The 24608-nt window shown below is 36.8% G+C and overlaps 1 protein-coding gene across 1 annotated transcript in view; it reads right to left on the reverse strand.

Moving 5' to 3' along the window:
- Nucleotides 1-289: 289 nt before the first annotated feature.
- The window catches only part of LOC149783336 (protocadherin Fat 4-like), a 35287-nt gene continuing 10968 nt past the window's right edge, over nt 290-24608 (reverse strand). Inside the window, exons 8-14 of the mRNA XM_089933097.1 lie at nt 23943-24209; nt 20297-20538; nt 19426-19728; nt 17170-17205; nt 6272-6324; nt 3615-3723; nt 290-2604 (exon numbers count right to left, since the gene is read on the reverse strand). Coding sequence (XP_089789223.1) covers nt 2508-2604; nt 3615-3723; nt 6272-6324; nt 17170-17205; nt 19426-19728; nt 20297-20538; nt 23943-24209 — 1107 coding nt within the window. The 3' untranslated portion in view covers nt 290-2507. The remainder of the gene's footprint in view (nt 2605-3614; nt 3724-6271; nt 6325-17169; nt 17206-19425; nt 19729-20296; nt 20539-23942; nt 24210-24608) is intronic.

Genomic DNA, 24608 nt, shown 5'->3' on the forward strand with positions numbered 1-24608 from the left:
GTGATTAGAAGGGTTAATTTTAGTGTTATTTACGTTATTTAATCGTCTTTTTTACAAAGGTTCATTTCAATTTTAGACCCTTCAAAAATGGTATGTTCACCCTCCCTGCTGCTTTAGTTAGAGAATTGATGCTTGTCAACATATTAGAAATTGCAACCTATAGCTATTCTTTCAACGATAGCAAAATGTTATAAACAGGAGAAAATAAATTCAAAGTGACCCTTAGCGACTGAAATGACCCTTATAGACTGAAATGATATAGACAAAATCGATAAATATCACCAAAACAGCAAGTTACAGAACATTTATTTAACAACCAGTCCATCCAATTAATCAATTCTGCTTAATGGAAAAGAAAGATAATATAACATATCAAAACGCGAAAAAATCGATTTGAAGCAAGAATAATGTCTTTTTCTTGTTGAAGTATTTATCAATTAGAACTTTGAAGGAGGGCTATAAGTTAGAAAAAAATGTAAGATAATAAGGCTACGTTTGAATAAGCAGATCTTTTTATTATTGTGTTCTTGCCCTAGGCTTTGCGTATTTGATGGCAGTTAATTGACACAACCACTCTGCGCCACAGCCGCTGAAAAAAACACTCTGCTATCGGGCGATTTACTATCCAGATTTGGATATTATCCTTACGCCAATCAACTCTGAGGTAACGTCTGTATGTTAAGATCAACGTATTAGTTCCAAACACGTGGCGCCATAACTTTGTTGTTTCATGACCTAATGAAGTAAATTTAATATATCTCTTGGAAATAATTTTAAAACTTAATAAAATTCTTCCAAAAAGTGTGTTAATATCTGTTTTTGCAAAACGTAAAATTGCCAATGCTTATATTGGAGCACTTCTGTTCTCCATCTTCATTTTTGGAGGTTCGACGTTTTGCATATTGTAAAGCTCTTCAGTTTCAGAGATATGTTAATCTTGCTTGTAGTTCCCAATCCCATAACGCTTAAATAAAAGTAATCAGTTTTGAAAAAACACCGAAATGTGTGAAGTTTGATGACAACCCCTCTACTATTTACGTTCGATGTTGTAGTTTCGTTCAACCAGATCTCTCGTGTGATTCCGTGAGATGTTCACCAATCAATGTCTGCTTCGAGGATAGCTCCACAGATAGTATGAACCTCTGAGAGAGTGAAGTGTAGGGGTTGAGGATGTTTTATGTTACTTTCATGTATTGTAGCTTAAATTTATCCTGACTTGGTACTTGTGTGGAAATTCTGCATCTAAGCACACAGCTAACCAAAGAGTACTGTTCCCATGTAGTCAGAAAATCAGCATGAATTAGTCGAAAAGCACGTTATCTTGAGAAGTTATTAAAAACGATTTTCGCCAGACGACACAATGCTAGCTACTGAAAGTGCAATGAATGAATTACAGAATATTTTAAATGTAAATCCATTTACCTCCGAGGTCAAGGAAGTGAAAATGACCAAGCGGAATAAAAATGTCTTTTAACATATACCTAAGAAAAACTAAGTATTTTCCAAATAACTTGGAGAACCAGAGAGGAACACCTTGAACAATTCATTTTCTTAAAAACTCTGTATAGCGCCATCTTATGGAATATAAAAGCAGTTTTAATGTTCAAAAGAAGCCATACCAAAAGTCTGGTAAGTTGCTACTTATTTGACAGGTTAGTGGACTATTTTAAAATGAAATGTAGTTCGTTTTTATCAAAAAAGTTCATATTTTTGTTTATGTTTCGAAAGAACCACATACAATGTATAGAGTAGAACAAAGATTAGCTTCTCAACGAAAATCTTGTAAATTTATTGACCGTAACACTAACTCGCTACGTATAAAAGCGGCACGTGTTGCACACTTTTGCGACATACATTCAACCAAAACTAAAGTTCATTACAAGTATGTTTACATTTATTGCTGATGCTCAAATATTGCTGTTGGAAGTTTTGGTATATGTGGATTTATCTTCGGACGAAAGACGCATTTGTATTGACCTTTCCAAGGCTCTCACGCGAGAATCTCGTCATGGCATTAGATCGTCCCGATTTTAACACAGAATTCCGATGCTGGATGACTCTTGTTAGACAGGACATAAATGGGACGAAATGAATACAAATCACTTGAATAATCATCCTTAACGGTTTGTCTTTAAACGACATGAACATCATCCGTCGTATATTGAAGCCCATCTATCCGTATCCCTTGGAGACCTAATTTTACAAAAATCAATGAATAATACTTATTTTTCCATACATAATGCAAATAAATATTATTACCATTTGAGAGTCCGTGTATCACAGTGTATAATTATGGAATATGTACTCAGTCTGTCTCTCTCTCTCGTTATATATATATATATATATATATATATATATATATAGTCATCCACATATCAAGAGAATACACAAGCTTTCACTCAGATATTGAGATGTACTCAAAAACAATCATTGGAAAACCATTCTAACCTAACTAATATTCGTGACAACTTATTTCAAAGTACAAAACAACAGATATAAATATGTTGTCAGTTATAGACAGGCATTAGAGCCACCCGAGATGGTCCGGGATACCGTTGTGGTACCGAATACTGTGGTAGGGTTGCGGCGGTGGGAGGTTGCCCCCTGAAAACAGAGGTGAAAAATAAATAAATAAAATTAATTATTTAATAATTAGTCAGTCAATTAATTACTTTTGATAATAATAATAATAATAATAATAATAATAAGAAGAAGAAGAAGAAGAATATTAATACTACTACTACTACTACTACTACTACTACTAATAATAATAATAATAATAATAATAATAATAATAATTATTATTATTATTATTATTATTATTATTATTATTTATACGTTACTTCCTTTGCTTTCAATAAACATAATGAAATAAAGGATTTTTCCAATCGATATTTTGATCTATTTTTAGGTGATTGAATGATTATTTGTTTTTATGTACAGCATGTTTGCTTTGAAATTATTTTACTTGTCACATAACTTGAAGCACAATACAGCCTCATTGCAGCTGACATGATCTGTACAAAGCGAACTTTGTCCCGCCCCCCTTTTTGTTTCATAAATATTTAGGCCAGCCTAAGTTTAATGACGGCATAAGTCACCCAACCATGAACTGAATTCGTTTTCATATTCCACGTCATTTCTTGGATAAGACGAAACAGCTGGATCTTCGGAAAGAAAATGAATCAGAATAACAAGGAATAAAATAATGTGAAAAGGAAAAATACAAACATGAAGAACAAAAACAAGAACAGAAACACAATAAACAACAGCAAGAACATGACCAAAAAAGACTAAAAAATGAGCATTAGCAAAACAAAAGAAGAGCAGGAAGAAGAACACGACCAACAAGAACAGGAGTAAAAACAACGAACAACAGGTACTTGAGCAAATAGAACGAGACAAAGAATCTCAGCAAATTAGAGGACAAAGGAAAGAAGACCATGAATGCGAGCAATAATGATGACAATGAGCAGGAGGAAATATCAGTATAAAATATTATGACCAACAAACTACAAGCAGAATGCAATTGTGTTAAAAAAAGAAAACGATAAATGGGATGAATAACATCCGGATAATCTTCGTTTTTATAAGTATTGATCAAGGATACGCACCAAGATGATCCGTATGGGCGACTTGATCTGAAGTATCTTGGTCCTGTATCATACGAAAGACTAGGTATAGGTTTATCATCAATTTCCTCCACTACTGGTCTAACTTTCTCTACAACAAAATACAGCCAAAATATACGAATTGATTTGATCGTTTATTGCAGTTAGTTCATCAATGCACAGTTTGATATCAATATAGAGTCGAAGAAATGAGTATGGTGGTCCTTGAGTGAAATTCAAATTATGTACTATCCAGGACTCTTCATTTCCATGGAAACATTTTTGCACAAAGCTCTAGGGATTACAAATAGTTATTCAATTTAAAGAAGCTGTATACAATAATCTGCATACAGCAAGAATCCGAGAATCCGGAGGCCGGCTATCAATTTCTACCGTTAGTATAGACTGCAATTATTTCATTCGGACTTTTTCGTTTCATTGTATATTTAAATGTTGATGCACACACAGCTCTGTTACTGGACAGCTACCAAAGATTGCCAATACAATAAAAGAGTTTATTTTATCAACTTACAAAACAAAATGGTTTATTCTCTCTGTGCCGCACAAAGAGTTTCGAAAGCACAAGAAGTGCAATGGGTGTAGCTTGAAGCTATCTAAGTTCCTGCATTTGTTCAAAATAACGAAAAATTAGTCTAGGAATTATGAAGAAGAAACGTTCTACTAATATCTTGTTGAGATGCCTAAGTCACAGTAATCCTTCCGTGACCGATTTTAATATAATCTAAGTCACTGTGGTCCCTTTAAACGACACATATTCTTGATGAATGTAGACTCCAACACGACTACTCCACCTCGTTATGAAAACTACTGTTTATCAATAACACTATAATTGTATAGGTTGCTGCATTTGTATGGGAAAATATGAACGAGTGTTTATGAGTAATATTGCGCGACATTAAGAATGCAGTAGTACTCAGAAACATTTCATATGCAAATGTAGCAACCTTTCTATTATATTCTGGACCTAAGGCTGAATAATAACAAGAATACACTACAAGAAACAAAGTAATTGAACTTATGCTCAATTCCTTAACCAATAAACAACCGATGGTTCAACAATAAACAGTAACAAAAAAGCACACACATATTAATGCGCATAGCACAGCCCATAGGCCTTTCAACTTGATAGCTAGCTTGGTCATCCATTTAAAAAGAATTATCGTTTTGGTCTACATAAAACTGACATTTAGAGTCGAGTCATATTGTGAATGAATGCGGACTGAAACAACTTTTCTAGTGGATCTGCAGTGGAGGAATTTTGTTTTTCTGTCTATCAAGCTAAATTCTGCTCTTCATTTTTTGATGGACTGGATGTATTAGGTAGGTCAATCCCGTACGATGTACATGTGACTTTAGCACTGGAGTGAGGTGATGCAGCTGCATATGTGTTTCCGATCTGGCATTGATTGTTTGGAATCCTAATATGCCAAAAATATGAATTCTTGTAATTGTCAAATAGACGCATTTTTCATATTGTTTACCAGGAAAATCACATTGATTTCGTTTTGAGTGCAGTAAGGAGAATGTGATTCTATTGAAAATGTTGTCTAAATTACAGTGGTCCAAAATGTGGAACTCATGTCATTCTAATCAGCAATAATAAATAAGAAAGTACTTTTTTAGTAAATTCAGGATGCTAATAGGCCAGGAGCTATGCAGTTAGCTCCAACCACCTGATAATTTTTCCTCAGATTTAGCGCCGCATTTAACGTGGTGCCCTAGGTAACCGCCTAGTTCACAAAATATTGAAGGGGCCCCGAGTGGCCGAGTGGTATACAGCGCTCTTCGTTACGGATCACTGCCATCTCACCTCTGTCTGCGTGGGTTCGAGTCTCGGATTCAGCCAATGTGGGTATGTGAGAAAGCTTGCCAGTAGCTTCTCGTGGGTCAGTGGTTCTTTCCGGGGTTTTCCCGGATTCTTCCTCCACCATTAATACTGGCCACCATGAACCATACAACAGCAACAAAATATTAACGGGCAGCCCATGACACAAATACATTTTCTGCAAGAATATAATCAAGTACATACCTTCCTGGAACACAAAGGGATCGTTGAATTCGCACCGCTTGTGCTTTTGCTCACTGCCCCCACCCACACCCTGTGATAGAGTTAACGTTTATATATACTATCATACAAATTTTTAATTCGTACTCTACGGAGATTCGAACCCTGGTCTGCGGATAAACGGCACCCATCGCCTTGCCTGCACACACGAGCCCATATTCCTTCACGACTAAGCACACATCACCAAAAATGATGCAACTGAGTCGGTGTTGTACGCACTCGTGTGTAGCAGACACTCGCATGATGACCTAGTAATTAATTCTCGTGTATCTACAGTCATTCCGGATTCCTATGAAAGAAATCAAGGTTAATATAATTAATTAGAGAGAATTATAAATGTACACCAGACAAACAATATTAAAATGGAGTGCTGATCAGAATAACATAGCAGGCCGGATGGGATCGACTGACTCTGCGTGGCCTTGGCAAAGGCACTAAGCTTCAATTTGAAGTCAATATTAGTTAAAAGTACCATTAAAATCAACAAAACAAATGGTCTCGAGTTTGCAACTTCCGTTCTTCTGGCATTCCTGGAATGGCTTGTGCAAATTATTAATACGAGAGAAATGATTACCTGGGTATGAAATACTCTTTACACTTTGTGCTGGGGTCACTGGCTTTTCTGGCCTGTGAAAAGATAAAATAATCAAACTGAATATATACAGTTTAAAGATGAATCTTCAAGAATAATATGCATTTGTATTGGACGGATGGATGTATGGATGGGCGGACGGACGGACGGACGGATTGATGGATGGATGCAGACAGACAGGCAGGTATGCATATATTATTAGATGATGATAACTGCTTGTGATAATTTGCTTTAAATTGCATTTATTAATTATATGTTTCAGTTACGTAGATGACGCCTAGGAAGTCTTTAGTTCTTGATGATTGTTGATTAGACGCCCAGGAAGTCATTAGTTCTTGATGATTGTTGATTAGATCATAATGCTAAATGTCATGTCACTGATTTCTTTAACTGGGTTACACAAGATTTAATTTTGACCAGGGTAGGAGACGTTGCCTCCAGTTTCATAAGAACACATAATAAATAGTGCTTATATCTTGTAAATACATTCATAAAAACAAATAAATCTGGACATTCGCACAGATATGGAAAACAATATATTTGTAGTTTGTCTTCTCCATAATGAAACCATATTGTTACCACTATGCTTATGAATTGATTGCACTATTACAGAATAACACGTGTTTCTGTAAAATATTATCATAATTTATTACTATTATCCAATATTTCAATATTGTTTACATACATCTGTAATAGTACGATACCTAATACACCATCAATGGCGAAGTTAGACGTACTGTGATTCAAACGTGATAATTATTTACTGATTATTTTAATGTTTTCTTTTTACATGCATTTATCATGGAACCACATACCGCAGAATAATTGACAATAAATCGGAAAAAAAGCACTGAGTAAAGATAAAACTTAGCCAGGTCTCAATACTGTTTTTCTTGTATTTCACTTATCCCAAACTATAATACGATACTTTGCAGCAAAAATGTTCACCTCATAATTTTCATAGGCTAAATAAAGAAAACATTAAAATATTTCGTCATTTAAAAGCTGAAATTTCTTTAGGTGTATGCATTAATAAAAGAGTGTGGGTGGGTGTTGGTGTGCGTGATATTAATTTCTGCTACTCAGCAAATACATCCAAAGCCGGCAAGACGCGTTTGATTAAAAACACAAGGACAATATATTGTTACTGCGTCATGTCAACAGCTGTCATAGGAGATCCAAGGACGCGAGATTGGTAGTTGTACTAATTTATATTTGTTTTAAACAATCGGGCTGAAAAATGAATTGAATGCGTACAAATCCCGAATTATATTTGCAATCCCCTCCTAAATAGTTTTATTAAATCCTTTATAAACTCCTAACATTTTTCGCACATTCATTTTTCAAACCGACGGGAGAATATTACACTAATTTTCTTGATCAGACCCTGTCAACAAGCATTGTTGAACTCATTATTCATCAGAGCAATTGAATACATGACATCTAAATTAACATAATTTTAAACGTACTTGAAATTCTAATACATTAAAATGTTGTAGTATCCTTTACCTAACAGTAATTTCATGAAAATATACAATGCTTTTGAACAAATGAAATTAAATAAAAAGAAACATAAATGATTATATCATTTTTATCCACTTCTGGAGTCTTTGCATTCAGTAATCAGTCAGGTCTGAAGTTAAGCTTCATTTTATGCAAAACCGAACGTGATTAACGTTCAATGTATTATTATTATTATTATTTATTATTATTATTATTATTATTATTATTATTATTATTCCCTAATGGTATGCTCTCTCTCCCTCTTTACATACACCGACATATTAACGCACATACACAACAAGAGCGATAACAACATGCTATGCATATTTAATTTAATTATTTCTTTGTTAGTTCTAATTTTTTAAATTCCATAACATTTTATTGTAATGTAACTTTGTTTACTGGATTTGATATTGTCTAGAATAGAGTTCAGTTCTGACGGATTGTTTCAAAATAACTAATAATATAAACACTGTATATAGTTTCTGACCTCTATTGTTTAATTCTTTGATTATTTTTGGATTCGATTAGCAAAACCGTAAGTTCTCTTTTTCACATTTTTCAGTTGATATTCTAGAGAAATAAATTATTTGTTAAATTTTACAAAGCTTGCTGTCTTCACTTTTTTCCAGTTATTTTTTTAAAATTTCAAATCCAAGTATTATTTTCATATTTGATACATCTTCAGTGAAATCAGCAAGCTTTTTTAGTACAATGTCATCAAAAATGGAGATCTTCGTATCAAATCCTACCTTGGATCAATTAGACCTTTTGAAAAAAGATGAATTGCTTCAACTTGTGAGAAAACATAATCATTATCGTCTAAGGTTGACATTGCCCAGGGTGGGAGTGGGAGACAAGGGCCGCAATCCTCCAGAAATGCCCCATACGGCTTGCGTCTCTGATTGCCTCTATCAACTAAAATCCAGATCCTGACCTTCGCGAGTGCCTTAGATTTGAAGTCCGACAGACCACGTTTTCCACTATCAGGAGAAGGGGTGAAGGCAGGCCACTGGCGCCTTGAAACCAGTTGCTTCGGGTAGATATGACATGTAAACCTTCGATGGTAGCTCATCTAGGAGAAGGAAAACTCCGATTCCAAACCTGTGCTGCCTTGTGGCTATATCCCATCCACTCATGGGAAAGGCTAAGGGAGTAAACCCCGACAGAAAATCCGGAGACGGAGTCCCTAAGGCGGTCTGAAATTGACTTCAACGTCATTCCGGCAACTCCTGCGACGCCGCTGGTGCAAAGCTGTATCGGCATTCGTCGTTCCCTTGGGCCCACCAGCTGCGTGGAGAGGGCGGATCTGCTGCATGGACAACAGTTGATTCTCCATACCACCCTGCCCAGGATTCATAGCTTCACTGGAGAGGACACTCCCGCGTCGTCGTACAGCGTCGGCACAACACGAGAAGTAGCAGTTTACCGGTTCTAAGTCAAAGCTCGATTTGCATAGAGCTTGACGCCAAGTGTTACTTCTGACGGTGGGAGAGATCTCCAGGTCTCACCGGACAGCTACCGCCAATCTCAAGCTGGGCAGCCCCCAGTCAGTAAGGTGCTGCACGCCATGGCCTGCCTGCTTCACTGGATAAGTGGAGCGTATGGAATCATCTCGACAAGTGGGCCACTAAACTCCCACCAGGAAAGACTAAAAGAAGAAATAAGAAGACTCCAGCTCTTCGTTTTGCAAACTGGTACATCAGGTTCAATGTGTCCTGGATTGACCGCTGACCTTCAGCAGATGGATGATGCACGGAAGACTGCCGTCATTGACAGAGAACCGTCCCGACTGAACATCGACATTGCCTGCCTACAGGAGACCCGACTGGCGGACAGCGGCACTATCAAGGAAGCCAATTACCCTTCGTTTGGAAGGGGAAGCCCTCAGATGAACCTAGGCTGCATGACGTAGGCATTGTCGTAAAGAACACGCTAATCGCCTTCATTGAATGTCCGTCATCAGGTACTGAGAGAATCCTTGTCCTCCGGCTGTCAACATCGTCAGGCCCGGTCAACATCTGCATCGTGTACGCCCCAACCCTCTGCTCCACCCACGAGAAGAAAGACAGGGTTTATGAGGCTCTGGCACAGGCAATATCCAGTATCTCAAACAATGAAGTCCTTTACTTGCTAGGAGACTTCAATGCTAGAATGGGAGCTGACCATGAGGCCTGGTCCACCTGTCTCGGCTTTTACGGAAGGGCCAAGATCAACGAGAATGGTCAGCGACTGCTGAATATGTGCTGCTCCCACAGCCTATGTGTGACCTATGCTTTCCTCAAATGCAAGGAGATCCTCCAGGTGTCATGGAGACACCCACGTTCACGCCACTGGCACCAGCTAGACCTCGTCATCACCAGGCGTGTATAACTGGACAGTGTTCTCCTCACCCGCAGCTATCACAGTGCCGACTGGGACACAGACCATTCCCTCGTGTCCAGCAAGGTGCGAATATTACCCAAGAAGCTTTACCACGCCAAGACGAAGGTTCACCCACGCATCAACACCTGTTGTGCAAGCAACCCAAAGAAAACACAGCAGTTCATCAGCAAACTGCAGGAAGCCCTCACCAAAGTGACACCTAATGACACCAATGACTGCAAGTGGTTTGATATCCCTGACTCTGTGTACAATTCAGCCATCACAGCTTATAGGAAGAGGGAGCGAAAGAATGTCGACTGGTATGAGGCAAACTGGGAGGAGATGGAGTCCGTGATTAAGGCAAAGAGAAAAGCCCTCCAGGCACACAAGGCATCACCTAGCCCCAGAAAACTACAAACCCTTAGGATTGCAAGCAACACGACTAGAAGACCACCCGCCGCTGTGCCAACACCTACTGGCTGAACCTTTGCAACAGTACACAGACAGCTGCCGACAACGGGGATGCAAGAGCTACAAGACCGTCCCCCTCAAGAGCGAAGTAATCACGGACCAGTAGAAACAAGTGCAGCGATGGGTTGAGCGCTGTCTCGAGCTATATGCAACCCAAAACAATCTCAATGACACTGCCATGGACGCCATTCGAAACCTGCCTGTCATGGAGGAGCTAGACGCACAGCCCACCATGGAAGAGCTGGGAAAGCCATTGTTTGCATTGCCTTTGGGAAGGATCCTGGAAGCGACGGAATTCATGAAGTCCTCAAGAGCGAAAAACTGCTCCAGCCCCTACACATACTTCTCTGCTCTGCTGAGAACAGGATACATCCCACAGGACATGCGTTACGCCAACATCGTTACTTTGTATAAAAACAAAGGAGACCGTAGTGCATGAAACAACTACCGGGGCATCTCCCTCCTCAGCATCGTCGGAAAGGCTTTCGCCCGTTTTGCCCTGGCGCGCTTGCAGATCATAGCCGGCAGGTCAACTGTCGACATGATCTTCTCACTATGTCAACTGCAGGAGAAGTGTCTCGAGCAGCAGACGCCCCTCTATATTGCCTTCATAGACCTGACGAAGGCGTTTGACATGGTTAGTCGGAGTGGACTCTTCAGACTCCTGCAGAAGATCGGCTGCCCCTGCGTCGGCTTTTGTCTTCATGTCGTTCCACGAGAACTTGTACATTGTGCTTCAATTGCGCAACATCAGATGCCTTCACAGTCATCAGTGGAGTCAAACAAGGCTGTGTCCTTGCGTCGACGCTCCTTGCCATCTTCTTTTCCATGCTTCGCCAGTACACATTCAAGGACTTCGGCGAGGGAGTGTACATCCATATCAGGGCTGACGGCAAGTTTTTCAACATCGTCCGTCTCCGTGCTAAGACTAAAGTCACAGAGGTACTCATCCGCGCATTGCTCTCCGCTGACGATGCAGCCTTGACATCACACACGGAAGATGAACTTGAGCAGCTGGTATGCCGCCACTCCCACGCTTGTAAGGAATTTGGACTGACCATCAGTTTGAAGAAAACAAACGTAATGGCGCAGGACGCAGACTCTCCTCCTTCTGTCACCATCGATGGGTACAACTTGGAAGTTGTCGAGAACTTCACATACCTCGGGTCCAACATCTCCAGCTCACTCTCCACTGATTCTGAGGTGAACGCTATGATTGACATGGCAGCAGCAGTGATGTCCAGAATTAACCAGAGGGTCTGAAACAATCCCAACCTCACCGAGAAGACCAAACTGCGTGTCTACCAAGCCTGCGTGCTCAGGTCACTCATCTACAGCGGCGAAACATGGACCACATATGCAAGACACGAGAGGAAACTCAACAGCTTCCACCTGAGATGTCTGCGGCGCATTCTGCACATCCAGTGGCAGGACATAGTACCCAACACAGAGGTTCTAGAACGCACCAACATGAACAGCATGTTTTCCATTCCCAGCGAGGGCGCCTTCTCTGGCTTGGCCATGTCAAGAGAATGGACCCAGGTCGCATTCCCAAGGACCTGTTATATGGGGTGTTAGCTGAAAGTGCACGACCAACTGGACGACCACATATGCGCTACAAAGATGTTTGCAACAAGGATATGAAGACGGCAAACATCAATGTCAACGACTGGGAGAGCTGTGCAAACGACTATTCCAGCTGGCTTCTAGCTGTCAGGCAGGGAGCTGAAAATGCAGAGGAAGACAGACATATAAAACAAGCTGATAAGAGAGCTAGAAAGAAGGATAAACAAAAGCTTACTTTGGAGCTACGCCATCGTCTTCCGTAGACGGACGGATGCCAAGAAGATGAGGCAAAATCTTCCTAAACGAAGCAGGAAATAAAAACATTTTGGTTCTGCATTTGAGAGAGAGAGAGAGAGAGAGAGAGAGAGAGAGAGAGAGAGAGAGAGAGTTACAAAAAGAACAAATGCAGTTATTGAAAGAAGAGAAACAAATGCAGATGCGATTCGAGAAAGAGGAGAGATAAACAAATGATGTTACAATTGGAGAAAGAGAGACAGACAGATGCAAATGCAAATGCAAAGTGAGAAGGAAGAGAGGGGATATCAATACTGAAGACGAGAAATATAGCTGGCACGTGAAATGCGGGTTCCCACTTCAAATACAAATTAAAATTTTATGTTACTAAGAATATTAGGTTAAAGTCCCCTTTTAGAGAAAGAGAGGTAGACAAACATTTTCCTCAGTTTGAAAACGTTTCTGAAAATTTGAAATGGCCAAGCGAACATTAGACTCTATTACTACAATGTGTATTTGCTAGTAAAGCTAGTGATATTTACAATTCAGTGTCACTACGGCAATGTGCTATTGAGGAATGCATCTTAAAGTGTTATGAGTTGGCCGCTGAGTCTTAAAATTCAGGAACTATAAAAAGAAACCTGGACAAATTCATGTCGAATTTGAAAGAGAAAAGTGCAATTAATTGATCGATGATGCTTAGAGAAGAAAGTTGATCAAGATTAAGAAAATCACGACAACTTGTATCACTTAAGTTTCAGAACAGTGTCCAAAGTGATACTAAGACTTATCTTGATTGATGAGCATAATATTGTAACCTTGGAGTATACTACTCGTGCTGCAAGTCTACCAGTTAGCAGTCTTATGGTAGAAAAATATATCAGCTTAATACAAGCCTTCTAAATTTCAATCTGGCACAACTTTTAAAAATCAAGCTTCTGATAAGCTTGATCAAGAATCCATATGTCTTCCTACGTGTACCAATTGCAAGAAGAAATGACACGTTATTTCTGATTGTTACAAATTGAAAAAAACAAGCATCAGAATCAAGACAGACCTATTCCAAATGCTCTTATTTCTAAGAGGTAACGGTCACGGTCAGGTATTGAAATCAATACATTTGTTGGGTCTAATTCTTCACCCCAGTCTGATTTTATTATGGAGAACTATGAACCATTCATGTCAGTCAATAATATACATATTAAAATTTTAAAGGACACATGAGCTTCCCAGAGTCTTTTATTATCAGGTAATTTACGTTTTTCTGAACAGTAATATTTTAATTGGTGTGTTCGTATTCAGGTACTAGAGTGCGACTTTGTTAATGTTCCTCTCCATTGTGTAAATTTGTCACCAGGCTTAGTCTCTGGACCCGTGACAGTATTTTTATGCTTTTCCTGGTATGGACATTCGTGTATTACTAGGCAACGCCTTAGCTGGACATGTTGTGGTTAATCCACTTGGAACAAACAAGCTTTGTGTGGATCGGAAGGTCAATCCTATTGAAACAGAATTCCCAGCTTGTGCAGTTTATAGAGCTAAGGCAAAGAATGCTTTTGAGAATGATGTTGATCAAGAAAGTATTCCTTTAACTGACACGTGTATTAGTGAGGCTTTTGATGAGGTCACTTTCACTTCTTGTTTGGATCAACCAGAAGGTATTGATCTCACAGTGATCCTCTTTTGACTACTCATTCTTTTTATTCTAATCACGGTGATAAACGACAATCACTTGTCGTCGAACAAGAACAAAATCATGTCCTGTCCTGCTTGTTTCAAATGGCCATTAGTAAAACTGAAGCCACTGAAGTACCTGTCTGTTATTTATTTTAAATGTTGCAATTTTTAAGTATAAGTTGTAAAATGCTTGTGAGGTTGCAAGAACTAATCTGCACTCTACTCAGTCAAAAAACGAAATAAAGGTATAACAAAAATGCAAAGGAAATGAGTTTTCAGCCTGGTGATAGAGTTCTGTCTCTTTTTCCCGTACCAAAAGTCCTGTTCAGGCCAAGTATAATGGTTCTTATACAGCTGACAAGAAAATAAATGATTTAAATAATATCATAAATACTCATAGGAGGCAAAATTTAAAAAAAAAACAACAACATTGCTACATAAATATGTTAAAGGAGTATATTGAGATATCCAGGTTAGACATCCAATTAATTTAGTTGTACCTGTCCCACTCAGTGAGGATTTAAGCTAAGGAGTGCAATCGTACTGATTTTGGAACTACAAGTCTTTGGATTTCAGAAATCGTGAATAATCTGGACCAGAAACTTTCACATTTACAACAGAAAGAAAGGCACGAACTTAAACAGTTACTACTTGATTATGAGGACTTATTTCCAGATGTTTCTACAAGAACAAACAATTTTTTCTGTGTCGATTAAATTGTAAATTCCAAACCCGTTAAATCATATCTATACAGGATGAACCCTCTCAGACAGGAATACTTGAAAAACGTAATCAAGTATTTCCTAGATAATGACTTTGTACAGTCCAGTAAAATTTACAAGAGTTAACCATGGATACATGTTCCGAAACCAGATAAAGCTTAATGTATTGCACTGATTATAGGTAGGTGAACGTGGTGACTAAAATATATTCATTTCCATTACCAAGAATCGATGAATGCTTTGAAAAAATCGAAAAGTTTACCTTCTGAAAGGAATAAGGCAAATACCACTGACGGAAAGAGCAATGGGAAATTCGGCATTCGTGACTCCAGATAGACTTTATCAACATAAAGTAATGCTGTTTGGGATGAAAGGTTCGCCAAGTACTTTTCAACGTCTAATGAACATGGTTACTTCTGATCTAGATCATTGTGATGCTTACATCGATGATGTCATCATCTACAATGAAACCTGGGAAGAACATTTACCGACAATTCGGAAACTCTTTGACAGACTCGCGGATGCAAGTTTGACAATTAATTTATCCAAAGGTGAGTTCTTCCATACTTGTGTAACATTTCTAGAACATATCGTGGGATATGGACACGTTAAACCTATATATGCTAAGGTCAAGGCTATCTCTGAGTTCCCTTTGCCTGTTAGTAAAATGCAAATGATACGATTTTACGTATGGTTGGATACTATCGGAAATTTTGTGCCAATTTTGCCATAATTGCTGAACCCCTGACAAATGTATTGAGTATGAAGACCAAGTTTTATTGCTCTGTAAAATATCAGGAGGCTTTTGACATGTTAAAAGCCATACTTAAAGAGTGCACCAATTATAAAACTCCAAATTTCAGCCATTCTTTTAAACTGCCTGTTGATGCAAGTGATGCTGGGGTTGTTGCAGTATTGATTCAAGAAGATAAAAATTGTGTTGATTCCTCTAGTGTGCTATTTTTACAAGAAATTAAACAAGCACTAAAAATATTCAACAATAGAGAAGGAATGTTTAGCTTTGATATTGGCATTACAACATTTTGAAGTTGACATTAGTTCAGCTGCTTCTTCGATTAGTGTGTTTGGTGATCATAACCACCTTACTTTCGTCGGCAAGATGAAGAACAAAAGTCAAAGACTACTAAGATGGAGTTTGTTGATACAAGAATATATAATTGTCATCAGGCACATCAAGGGAAAAGTCAGTCTAATATCAGATGCACTTCCTCGTGTCTAGAAATATTTTGTCCTGTACATTTTGTATCATTCATACGATTTCTCGGTATTGTTTTTATTATTCACTTCGTGTATAATTATTATATGGTAAAAAGAAAGCTTTAATATATAAATCTTTATTTTCTTTTATGGGGCGAAATGTTATGTATATTTAATTTAATTATTTGTTTCTTAGTTTTAAATTTTTAAAATTATATTGCATGATGTTGTAACATAACTTTGTTTACTGGGTTTGAGATTGTCTAGAATAGAGTTCGGTTCTGACTTATTGTTATTTTTATTTTTAACGTAAACAACTAATAATAGAAATACTATCTAGTTTCTGAACTTGATTCAGAAACAGTGGCAATTCTGGTAAAGAACTTTTTAAAATTTGTTTATCATTCTTTCTCAGAGTAAAAGCCATTAATTTGAGTTAAGGCCATACTGGGAGTGTGTAATAAATTTCATACAAAAAAAACTTCCATTTCTTCTGGAAGGTTAAACTCTTGACTTTCGTCCGGGAAACTGTTTTGCGTCTTAAGTTAGCCTTATGCCTAATGTTTTGTAGTCAGTGGGCTTTAAACCTTTGACAATATAAGTTGTGTTGTTGTGATCAATTTGGGCTGAAATTTTATTTTCTTCAAATTATTGGATTTCAAGTGATTATTTTCCCTGGAAATACTAGTACTCTAAATTAATTCTAGGACAAGGCATTTATCGAAATTTATATAGAATTTAAAAACTGCAATAATATTTTCTTTGATTCAACAAGAATCTGCTGACACTGTAGCACTGTGCAGGCTACAACTGACGTCCTCGTCTTTCATTTTGGATTTCATCTGGATTCAAACTCAGTTTCATTCAGGTCTTTGTATTATTCGGACTTCTATTTTTGAATTCTTGGTTTTTTCGTGATCTGATTCGTAAAACCGTAAGTTCTTTCTTCCTCAATTTTCACTTGATATTATAGGTAAAAAAGTTATTTGTTAAATTTCACAAAGCTTGTTCTCTTCACCGTTTTGCTGTTACTTTTTGTAAGAGCCTAGACTCGTAATAGATACAAGTTCCTCCACAGTTAATTTTTTCTCGTCATGTAATAATAAGTAAAATCCAGCAACTTACGTGTGCGGTTTGATCTTCCTGGGCGATGGTGGTCTGCTGAAGACAAGAATAAAGAAATCCAAATTTTCTTAGAATTTTAACAATACTGATAAAAACAATTAGCTGTATAGCTGATTGATTATTTTATGCAAATATTTGTTACATGATTATTTTAGGTGCCAACAAAATGCCCTTTGTGTCATGTGATTTATCAACGTGTCACATGCTTTTCCAATGTGTCATGTGATTTTTCTATACGTTGTATGATTATTCTAAATTCCATGTTTGTCGTAACTGACTTATGATTGTCCTGTCTAATATTATTGTCTTATGTTTGACCTGATTCTTCTGCATGTCGTATAATTCTTATATGTGTCACATGTTTTGTCAAAGTGACATGTGATTGTTATATTTGTCACATTATTATCCTATGTGTCACATGATTATTATATGTGTCATTTAATAGTCTCATTTTTGACATGACTGTACTTTCGTATAGTGTCCTATGTGTCCGAAGATTATCCTAAGATTATTGTTTGTTACTGTATGTGTTTGCGAATTATGACGAAAGGTATCTCAATGTATGTGTGTGCTTGACAATTGTCGTAATTGGGAGTAATTGGGGGTAATTGGGGTAAAGTAATTATGGCTTACATAATACGTATGGGTTTTTAAAAGGTTGTTTACTAATGTTCGAGTTCAAAATATCTATCCATATTTACAAACTAAGAAACGTCGAACGTGTAACCTACATCGTGGTCATTTAATTGTGTCTTTTTATATAAGTTTGTGAGAGAGAAACAAATATTCATTCCTATGTCAAGATCAGTCGCTGAAATAATTTTCAATTGCGTTTAGATAGAGAGGAATCATTTATTTAAAAAAATAGTAACTTGAATTATAACGTGCTCATTGACGTGCTTGACTGAAATATGTAATAAACAGCCCTATTTGTCATTACATTCATTACTGATAAATGTAATAAATAGCCATATTTGTCATCATGTTCATTACTTATAAATGTAATAACAGCCCTATTTGTCATAATGTTCATTACTGATAAATGTAATAAATAGCCATATTTGTCATTACGTTCATTACTGATAAATGTAATAAACAGCCATATTTGTCATTACGTTCATTACTGATAAATGTAATAAACAGCCATATTTGTCACCATGTTCATTACTTATAAATGTAATAACAGCCCTATTTGTCATCATGTTCATTACTGATAAATGTAATTACAGCCCTATTTGTCATCATGTTCATTACTGATAAATGTAATAAACAGCCCTATTTGTCATTACGTTCATTGCTTATAAATGTAATAACAGCCCTATTTGTCATCATGTTCATTACTGATAAATGTAATAACAGCCCTATTTGTCATCATGTTCATTACTGATAAACGATATTAATGTAATTTTCTTTCTCATCATGAAGAAAACGCTCCAAGGGTATCTGAAAATTAACTACCTTTAACAGAAAAGGAAAAGGATCAGTCAATTCAGTAAAGGTTTTCTCATAAAATGGTTGTTACATTAATTTTTTGTATAAAACATTGTGATATATTATGGTTTTATTGCCTTATCTACGACAACATTCAAGAAAGAGGTGGTACCAAACGTTCAAAGTTTTTTGTGTGTACAAATTTGTTTATTCAAATTTGCATCTCCTATCATTTAGAATACGTATCGTTGCATTCCTAATAATACAATAGTCATATACATCTCTGTATTTATAACATATATAGCTAAACATTACTAGATCTTGTAACGTTAGATAATTTTAATAATAGAAAATTCAATAAATTTTCAAAAAATCTTCGCTACAAACGGGCGAAAATCTGATAAGTTCCTTTAACACTCGTAGATGTTCTCTGGTTTACTAATAACTGCGAGGGCGAATAAATATTTTCTCTCCATTATTACTCATCATGACTTTCACGTTGTTTGAAGGGGTCAGTGAAAGTGTCTCTTCTACGCACAGTCCGGTACTGATCGATAAAACTGGCACTTTCACTAACGTGTAGAAAAGTATTGCACGGTGTTGTTGATGAAGTATTTGTCCTTAAACGTACTCGTGAAAAACTAGGAAGCCTCAACACAGGCAGCCACGGGTGATAAGGAACGTAGCGGATTATCACCGGTAGCTTGGTACGATTTTGGTGAAATATAACAGCAAGACCACCACATATTGGTGCCCCTTAGATATGTATATTTCGATATTAATCAGATTGCCAATGGTTGGTCCTGCAAAGTTGACTAAACTTACTTGGTAGGTCGACAACAGTCGCACCCTCTGCTGCAAGAATTGTATGCGCCGTTACATGCGTTACAACAATACAAACTTCCCCAGCAGCATTCAACACAGATGTACAACAAAATTGCTATCAGCGCTAATGCAGTGACGAGAAGAAGTGAGAAAACAGCAATGTTCTCAGCTCGACTGAAAAAGTTGTATTGAGTGGTGGTAGTAGTGGTGACAGTTGTGGTTGTGGTCTGCCTGTACACAACATTGACAGTAGCAGTGCCTGTAAGTGGAATGGTACCTTGGTCTATTGCTTTGACGATATACCTGTAGAAAAAAAAAGATTTTCTAGCAAGCCAAATTCATCCAACGTTTCTGTAAGCTTCTCTCTCTCTCTCTCTCTCTCTCTCTCTCTCTCTCTCTCTCTCTCTCTCCGTATGTATGTATGTATGTATGTATGTATGCATGCATGCATGCATGCATGCATGCATGTATGTATGTATGTATGTATGTATGTATGTATGTATGTAATGTGTGTGTGTGTGCGTGCGTGCGTATGTATGTATGTATGTATGTATGTATGTATGTATGTATGTATGTATGCATTTATGTGCGTGCGTGTGTCCATGTATTCCGGTTTAGCCTACTCTCATTTCGTGTTCGTCACAACGGATTATGTAACCTATCTCAATACAAAAGTGTTCAAGAACAGACTGCTTAAAAGATCCAGTTAGTTAAACAATAAAATGGTAAAGATGACATAGTTTTCAAAATTTTTATATTAACACGTAAATTCAATATCAGTTTAATCTCTGTTTCTTTTTTCTCAATACATTCTTTAATTTATGTGATGAATAGGTACAAATGAGTTGCGCTTCCAATAGAAAATACTCACTGAACAGTGGTCCCATAATCAAAAGAAATGGTCTTAGCAAGGTATATGCTACAATCAGAATTAACACTGTATGTAGCTGAGTTGGTCGAGGTGGATGTTGCTGTGCATGTGTAGAGGGCGTTACTTCCGGAATCAATGTCAGTGACGGTCAGACTCCCCAGGACAGATCCAGGATAGTCGTATTGGTCGGCGTATACGGTGTAACTGCTCGCACTGAAGGTCGGGGTATTGTCGTTCACATCCTGTGTATATAATATCTGGCATATATGACTTTGACAATGGAGTGTTTCGGTGGCACTCTACATATACCTCAAGAATGACAGGTATAAGGTGATGTTTGTTGCATTTGCAGCATGCACAATGGAGAGAACGTTAGGATAACTGTATACGGCTTTCATGCATTGTTGCTGAAACTGATTTACGTATTTTACTTATGGAAATTGTACATTCTCTAAGCACGCAGCTGACCAAACTGGCTGCTTTCATGTGCTAGAAAAATCACCTTGAATTAATTCAAAGCATACTATTTTTAGCAGTATTAAAATAAAGAAATCGATTTTTACTTGATTAGCAATACGAGCTTTGGAAAGTGCCATGAACTGTGTATAATTTACCTTTCAAATCCAGGGAAAAAAAAGCAGTTTATGATAGGTGAACATTCAAGCTGTATACTCCATAACCCAAATTACACCTATGAATCATATACTACAATAAAGGGCACTAAAACTTCTTTTAACAATAGCTATGATATCCAATGTCTTATTGTATATAATGAGGATAAATAATGAGAAACACAAGAGAATTTATTTTTCTGCAAAAATATAACTCTGTACAAAATACGAAACTGTAGAGCGCCACCTTAAGAGCAGTTTCAGTGGTTTATTAAAATGAAGAATGTATGTTTATGGTCTAAGAACACGTCATCACAATCCAGGTTTTGTAGTGCCAAGCAAAATGCTCGTTAGAAAAAATGGCAAAGTGAAACGCACAGCTAAAACTCTAACAAAGACAAATACCATCACCAACCAAATGCAACTGCCCACCATGAAAAGAAGATAACCAAATGTAACTACACGCCGGGAGACAAAGATAACCAAATTTACCTACACACCATAAGACAAAGATAACGAAATATTTACCCCCAGGAGACAAAGATAACCAAATGCAACTACCCATTAGGAGACAAAGACAACCAAGTGTAACTACCAAACACGAGACAAAGGTAACCAAACAAAACTACCTGCGAAAAGACAAAGGTAACCAAATGTAACCACCCACCATGAGATTATGATAACCAAACGCAACTACCCACCATGAGACAAAGATAAGCAAATTTAACAACCCATTGTGAGAAGGATAACCAAATGTAACTAACCACCATGAGACAAAGACAACCAAATCTAACTAACCACCAGGAGACAAAGATAACCAAAATAACTACCACATTGAGACACAGATAGGCAAAAGTAACTATCCATACAAAGATAACCAGATGTAACTATCCATCACGAGATAAATGTAGCTAAATGTAACTATCCACCACTAGATAAATGTAGCTAAAGGTAACTATCCACCACTAGATAAATGTAGCTAAATGTAACTATCCACCACTAGATAAATGTAGCTAAATGTAACTATCCACCACGAGATGAATCTAGCTAAATGTAACTATCCACCACGAGAAAAATGTAGCTAAATATAACTATCCATCACGATATAAATGTAGCTAAATGTAACTATCCACCACGAGATAAATGTAGCTAAATGTAACTATCCACCACGAGAAAAATGTAGCTAAATTTAACTATCCACCACGAGATAAATGTAGCTAAATGTAACTATCCATCACTAGATAAATGTAGCTAAAGGTAACTATCCACCACGAGATAAACGTAGCTAAATTTAACTATCCACCACTAGATAAATGTAGCTAAATGTAACTATCCACCACTAGATAAATGTAGCTAAATTTAACTATCCATCACGAGAGAAATGTTGCTAAATGTAACTATCCACCACGAGATAAATGTAGCTAAATTTAACTATCCATCACGAGATGAATCTAGCTAAATGTAACTATCCACCAAAAGATAAATGTAGCTAAATGTAACTATCCACCACGAGACAAATGTAGCTAAATGTAACTATCCATCACTAGATAAATGTAGCTAAAGGTAACTATCCACCACGAGATAAATGTAGCTAAATTTAACTATCCATCACTAGATAAATGTTGCTAAATGTAACTATCCACCACTAGATAAATGTAGCTAAATGTAACTATCCACCACTAGATAAATGTAGCTAAATGTAACTATCCAACACGAGATAAATGTAGCTAAATGTAACTATCCACCACGAGAAAAATGTAGCTAAATTTAACTATCCACCACGAGATAAATGTAGCTAAATGTAACTATCCATCACTAGATAAATGTAGCTAAAGGTAACTATCCACCACGAGATAAATGTAGCTAAATTTAACTATCCACCACTAGATAAATGTAGCTAAATGTAACTATCCACCACTAGATAAATGTAGCTAAATTTAACTATCCATCACGAGAGAAATGTTGCTAAATGTAACTATCCACCACGAGATAAATGTAGCTAAATTAAACTATCCATCACGAGATGAATCTAGCTAAATGTAACTATCCACCAAAAGATAAATGTAGCTAAATGTAACTATCCACCACGAGATAAATGTAGCTAAATGTAACTATCCACCACGAGATAAATGGAGCTAAATTTAGCTATCCATCACGAGATAAATGTAGCTAAATTTAACTATCCACCACGAGATAAATGTAGCTAAATGTAACTATCCACCACGAGATAAATGTAGCTAAATGTAACTATCCATCACGAGATAAATGTTGCTAAATGTAACTATTCACCATGAGACTAAGATAAGAAGTAAGGATGTGACAGATTCTCCCAAATAATGCATACAAAACAAAGATAAAAGCAAACAAATGAGTAAAATTTTTAAAAGGCAAAGTCATAGTTTGTCTTTACGAAATGTAGTCCTTTGAATATATCTGTCTATTTATTATATCACAATAAAAATCTCAATTTCATTTTGACTATAGCTGATATTTCTCTCATCGTTTACAGAAGTACTCTCTGGACTATCGCTTTGAATCTGTTTTGCAAAAGGGACCATTAATGAATTACCGTATCATTTTCTGTGCCATGACACCATTAATGAGTTATCGTATCGTGTTCTGTGCCATGAAATCATTTATGAATTATCGTATCGTTTTCTGTACCATGAGACCATTAATGAACTATCATATCGTTTTCTGTACCATGAGACCATTAATGAACTATGGTATCATTTTCTGTGCCATGTGGTTATTAATTATTTATCGTATCGTTTTCTGTGCCATGAGACTATTAATGAATTATCGTATCGTTTTCTGTGCCAGGTGATCTTTAATGAATTATCGTTTCGTTTTCTGTGCCACGAGACTGCAAACCACCTAACACGTTTTGGCATGCAAAGTTTGATCACAATAGAGTAAATGCTAACTTTGGGAGAAATCTTTATTATTTTCTTCTTCAAATGGTCTTAAATACTTGTATCATTGTCCCTTCCCTGTAATATGCATCTCCACATTACATATTTTAATAAACTTACATTAATAGTGATAGTAATTTGTGTAGATCCCGTTTTAATAACCCCTGTTGTGCCTCCGTTGTCTTTACAGAGGACGGTTAAAATGACTTTATTTGGCATGGCATTGTTGTCTATGTCATAGTTCACAGCAAAGCCCATAGGCGAACCCGCAGACGAATCAATTGTAAATCGGTCACTGTTGTTGGCGTTGTAAAGGTGATAGGTCCAGATGGCCCCTGCATCCGGGTCAGTTACTGTAAATCCAGGAATCATGGAAGCACTTCCGGCCTGAAATAATATTGGTAGGAATAATCACAATTTGTTCTGTTATCCGGCATAAGATAAAGTTATGTTTGTACTGATATGATAATTTATTGGCATATACATTAATATTTTCTACACTGATGTCAAGATATTATGCACAGAGTCACACAAGAAGATATATATATATATATATATATATATATATATATATATATATATATATATATATATATATATATATATATATATATATATATATATACATACATACATACATACATACATACATACATACATACATACTCTTTAATATTAGTGGTAGACGGTGTTTGGGTAAGTGTTCTCTAGAACAGATAGATAGATAGATAGATAGATAGATAGATAGATAGATAGATAGATAGATAGATAGATAGATAGATAGAT

The sequence above is a fragment of the Sinohyriopsis cumingii genome, chromosome 14 (assembly GCF_028554795.1).
Source record: "Sinohyriopsis cumingii isolate HCF-2022 chromosome 14, ASM2855479v2, whole genome shotgun sequence".
In the NCBI taxonomy this organism is placed as follows: Eukaryota; Metazoa; Mollusca; class Bivalvia; order Unionida; family Unionidae; genus Sinohyriopsis; species Sinohyriopsis cumingii.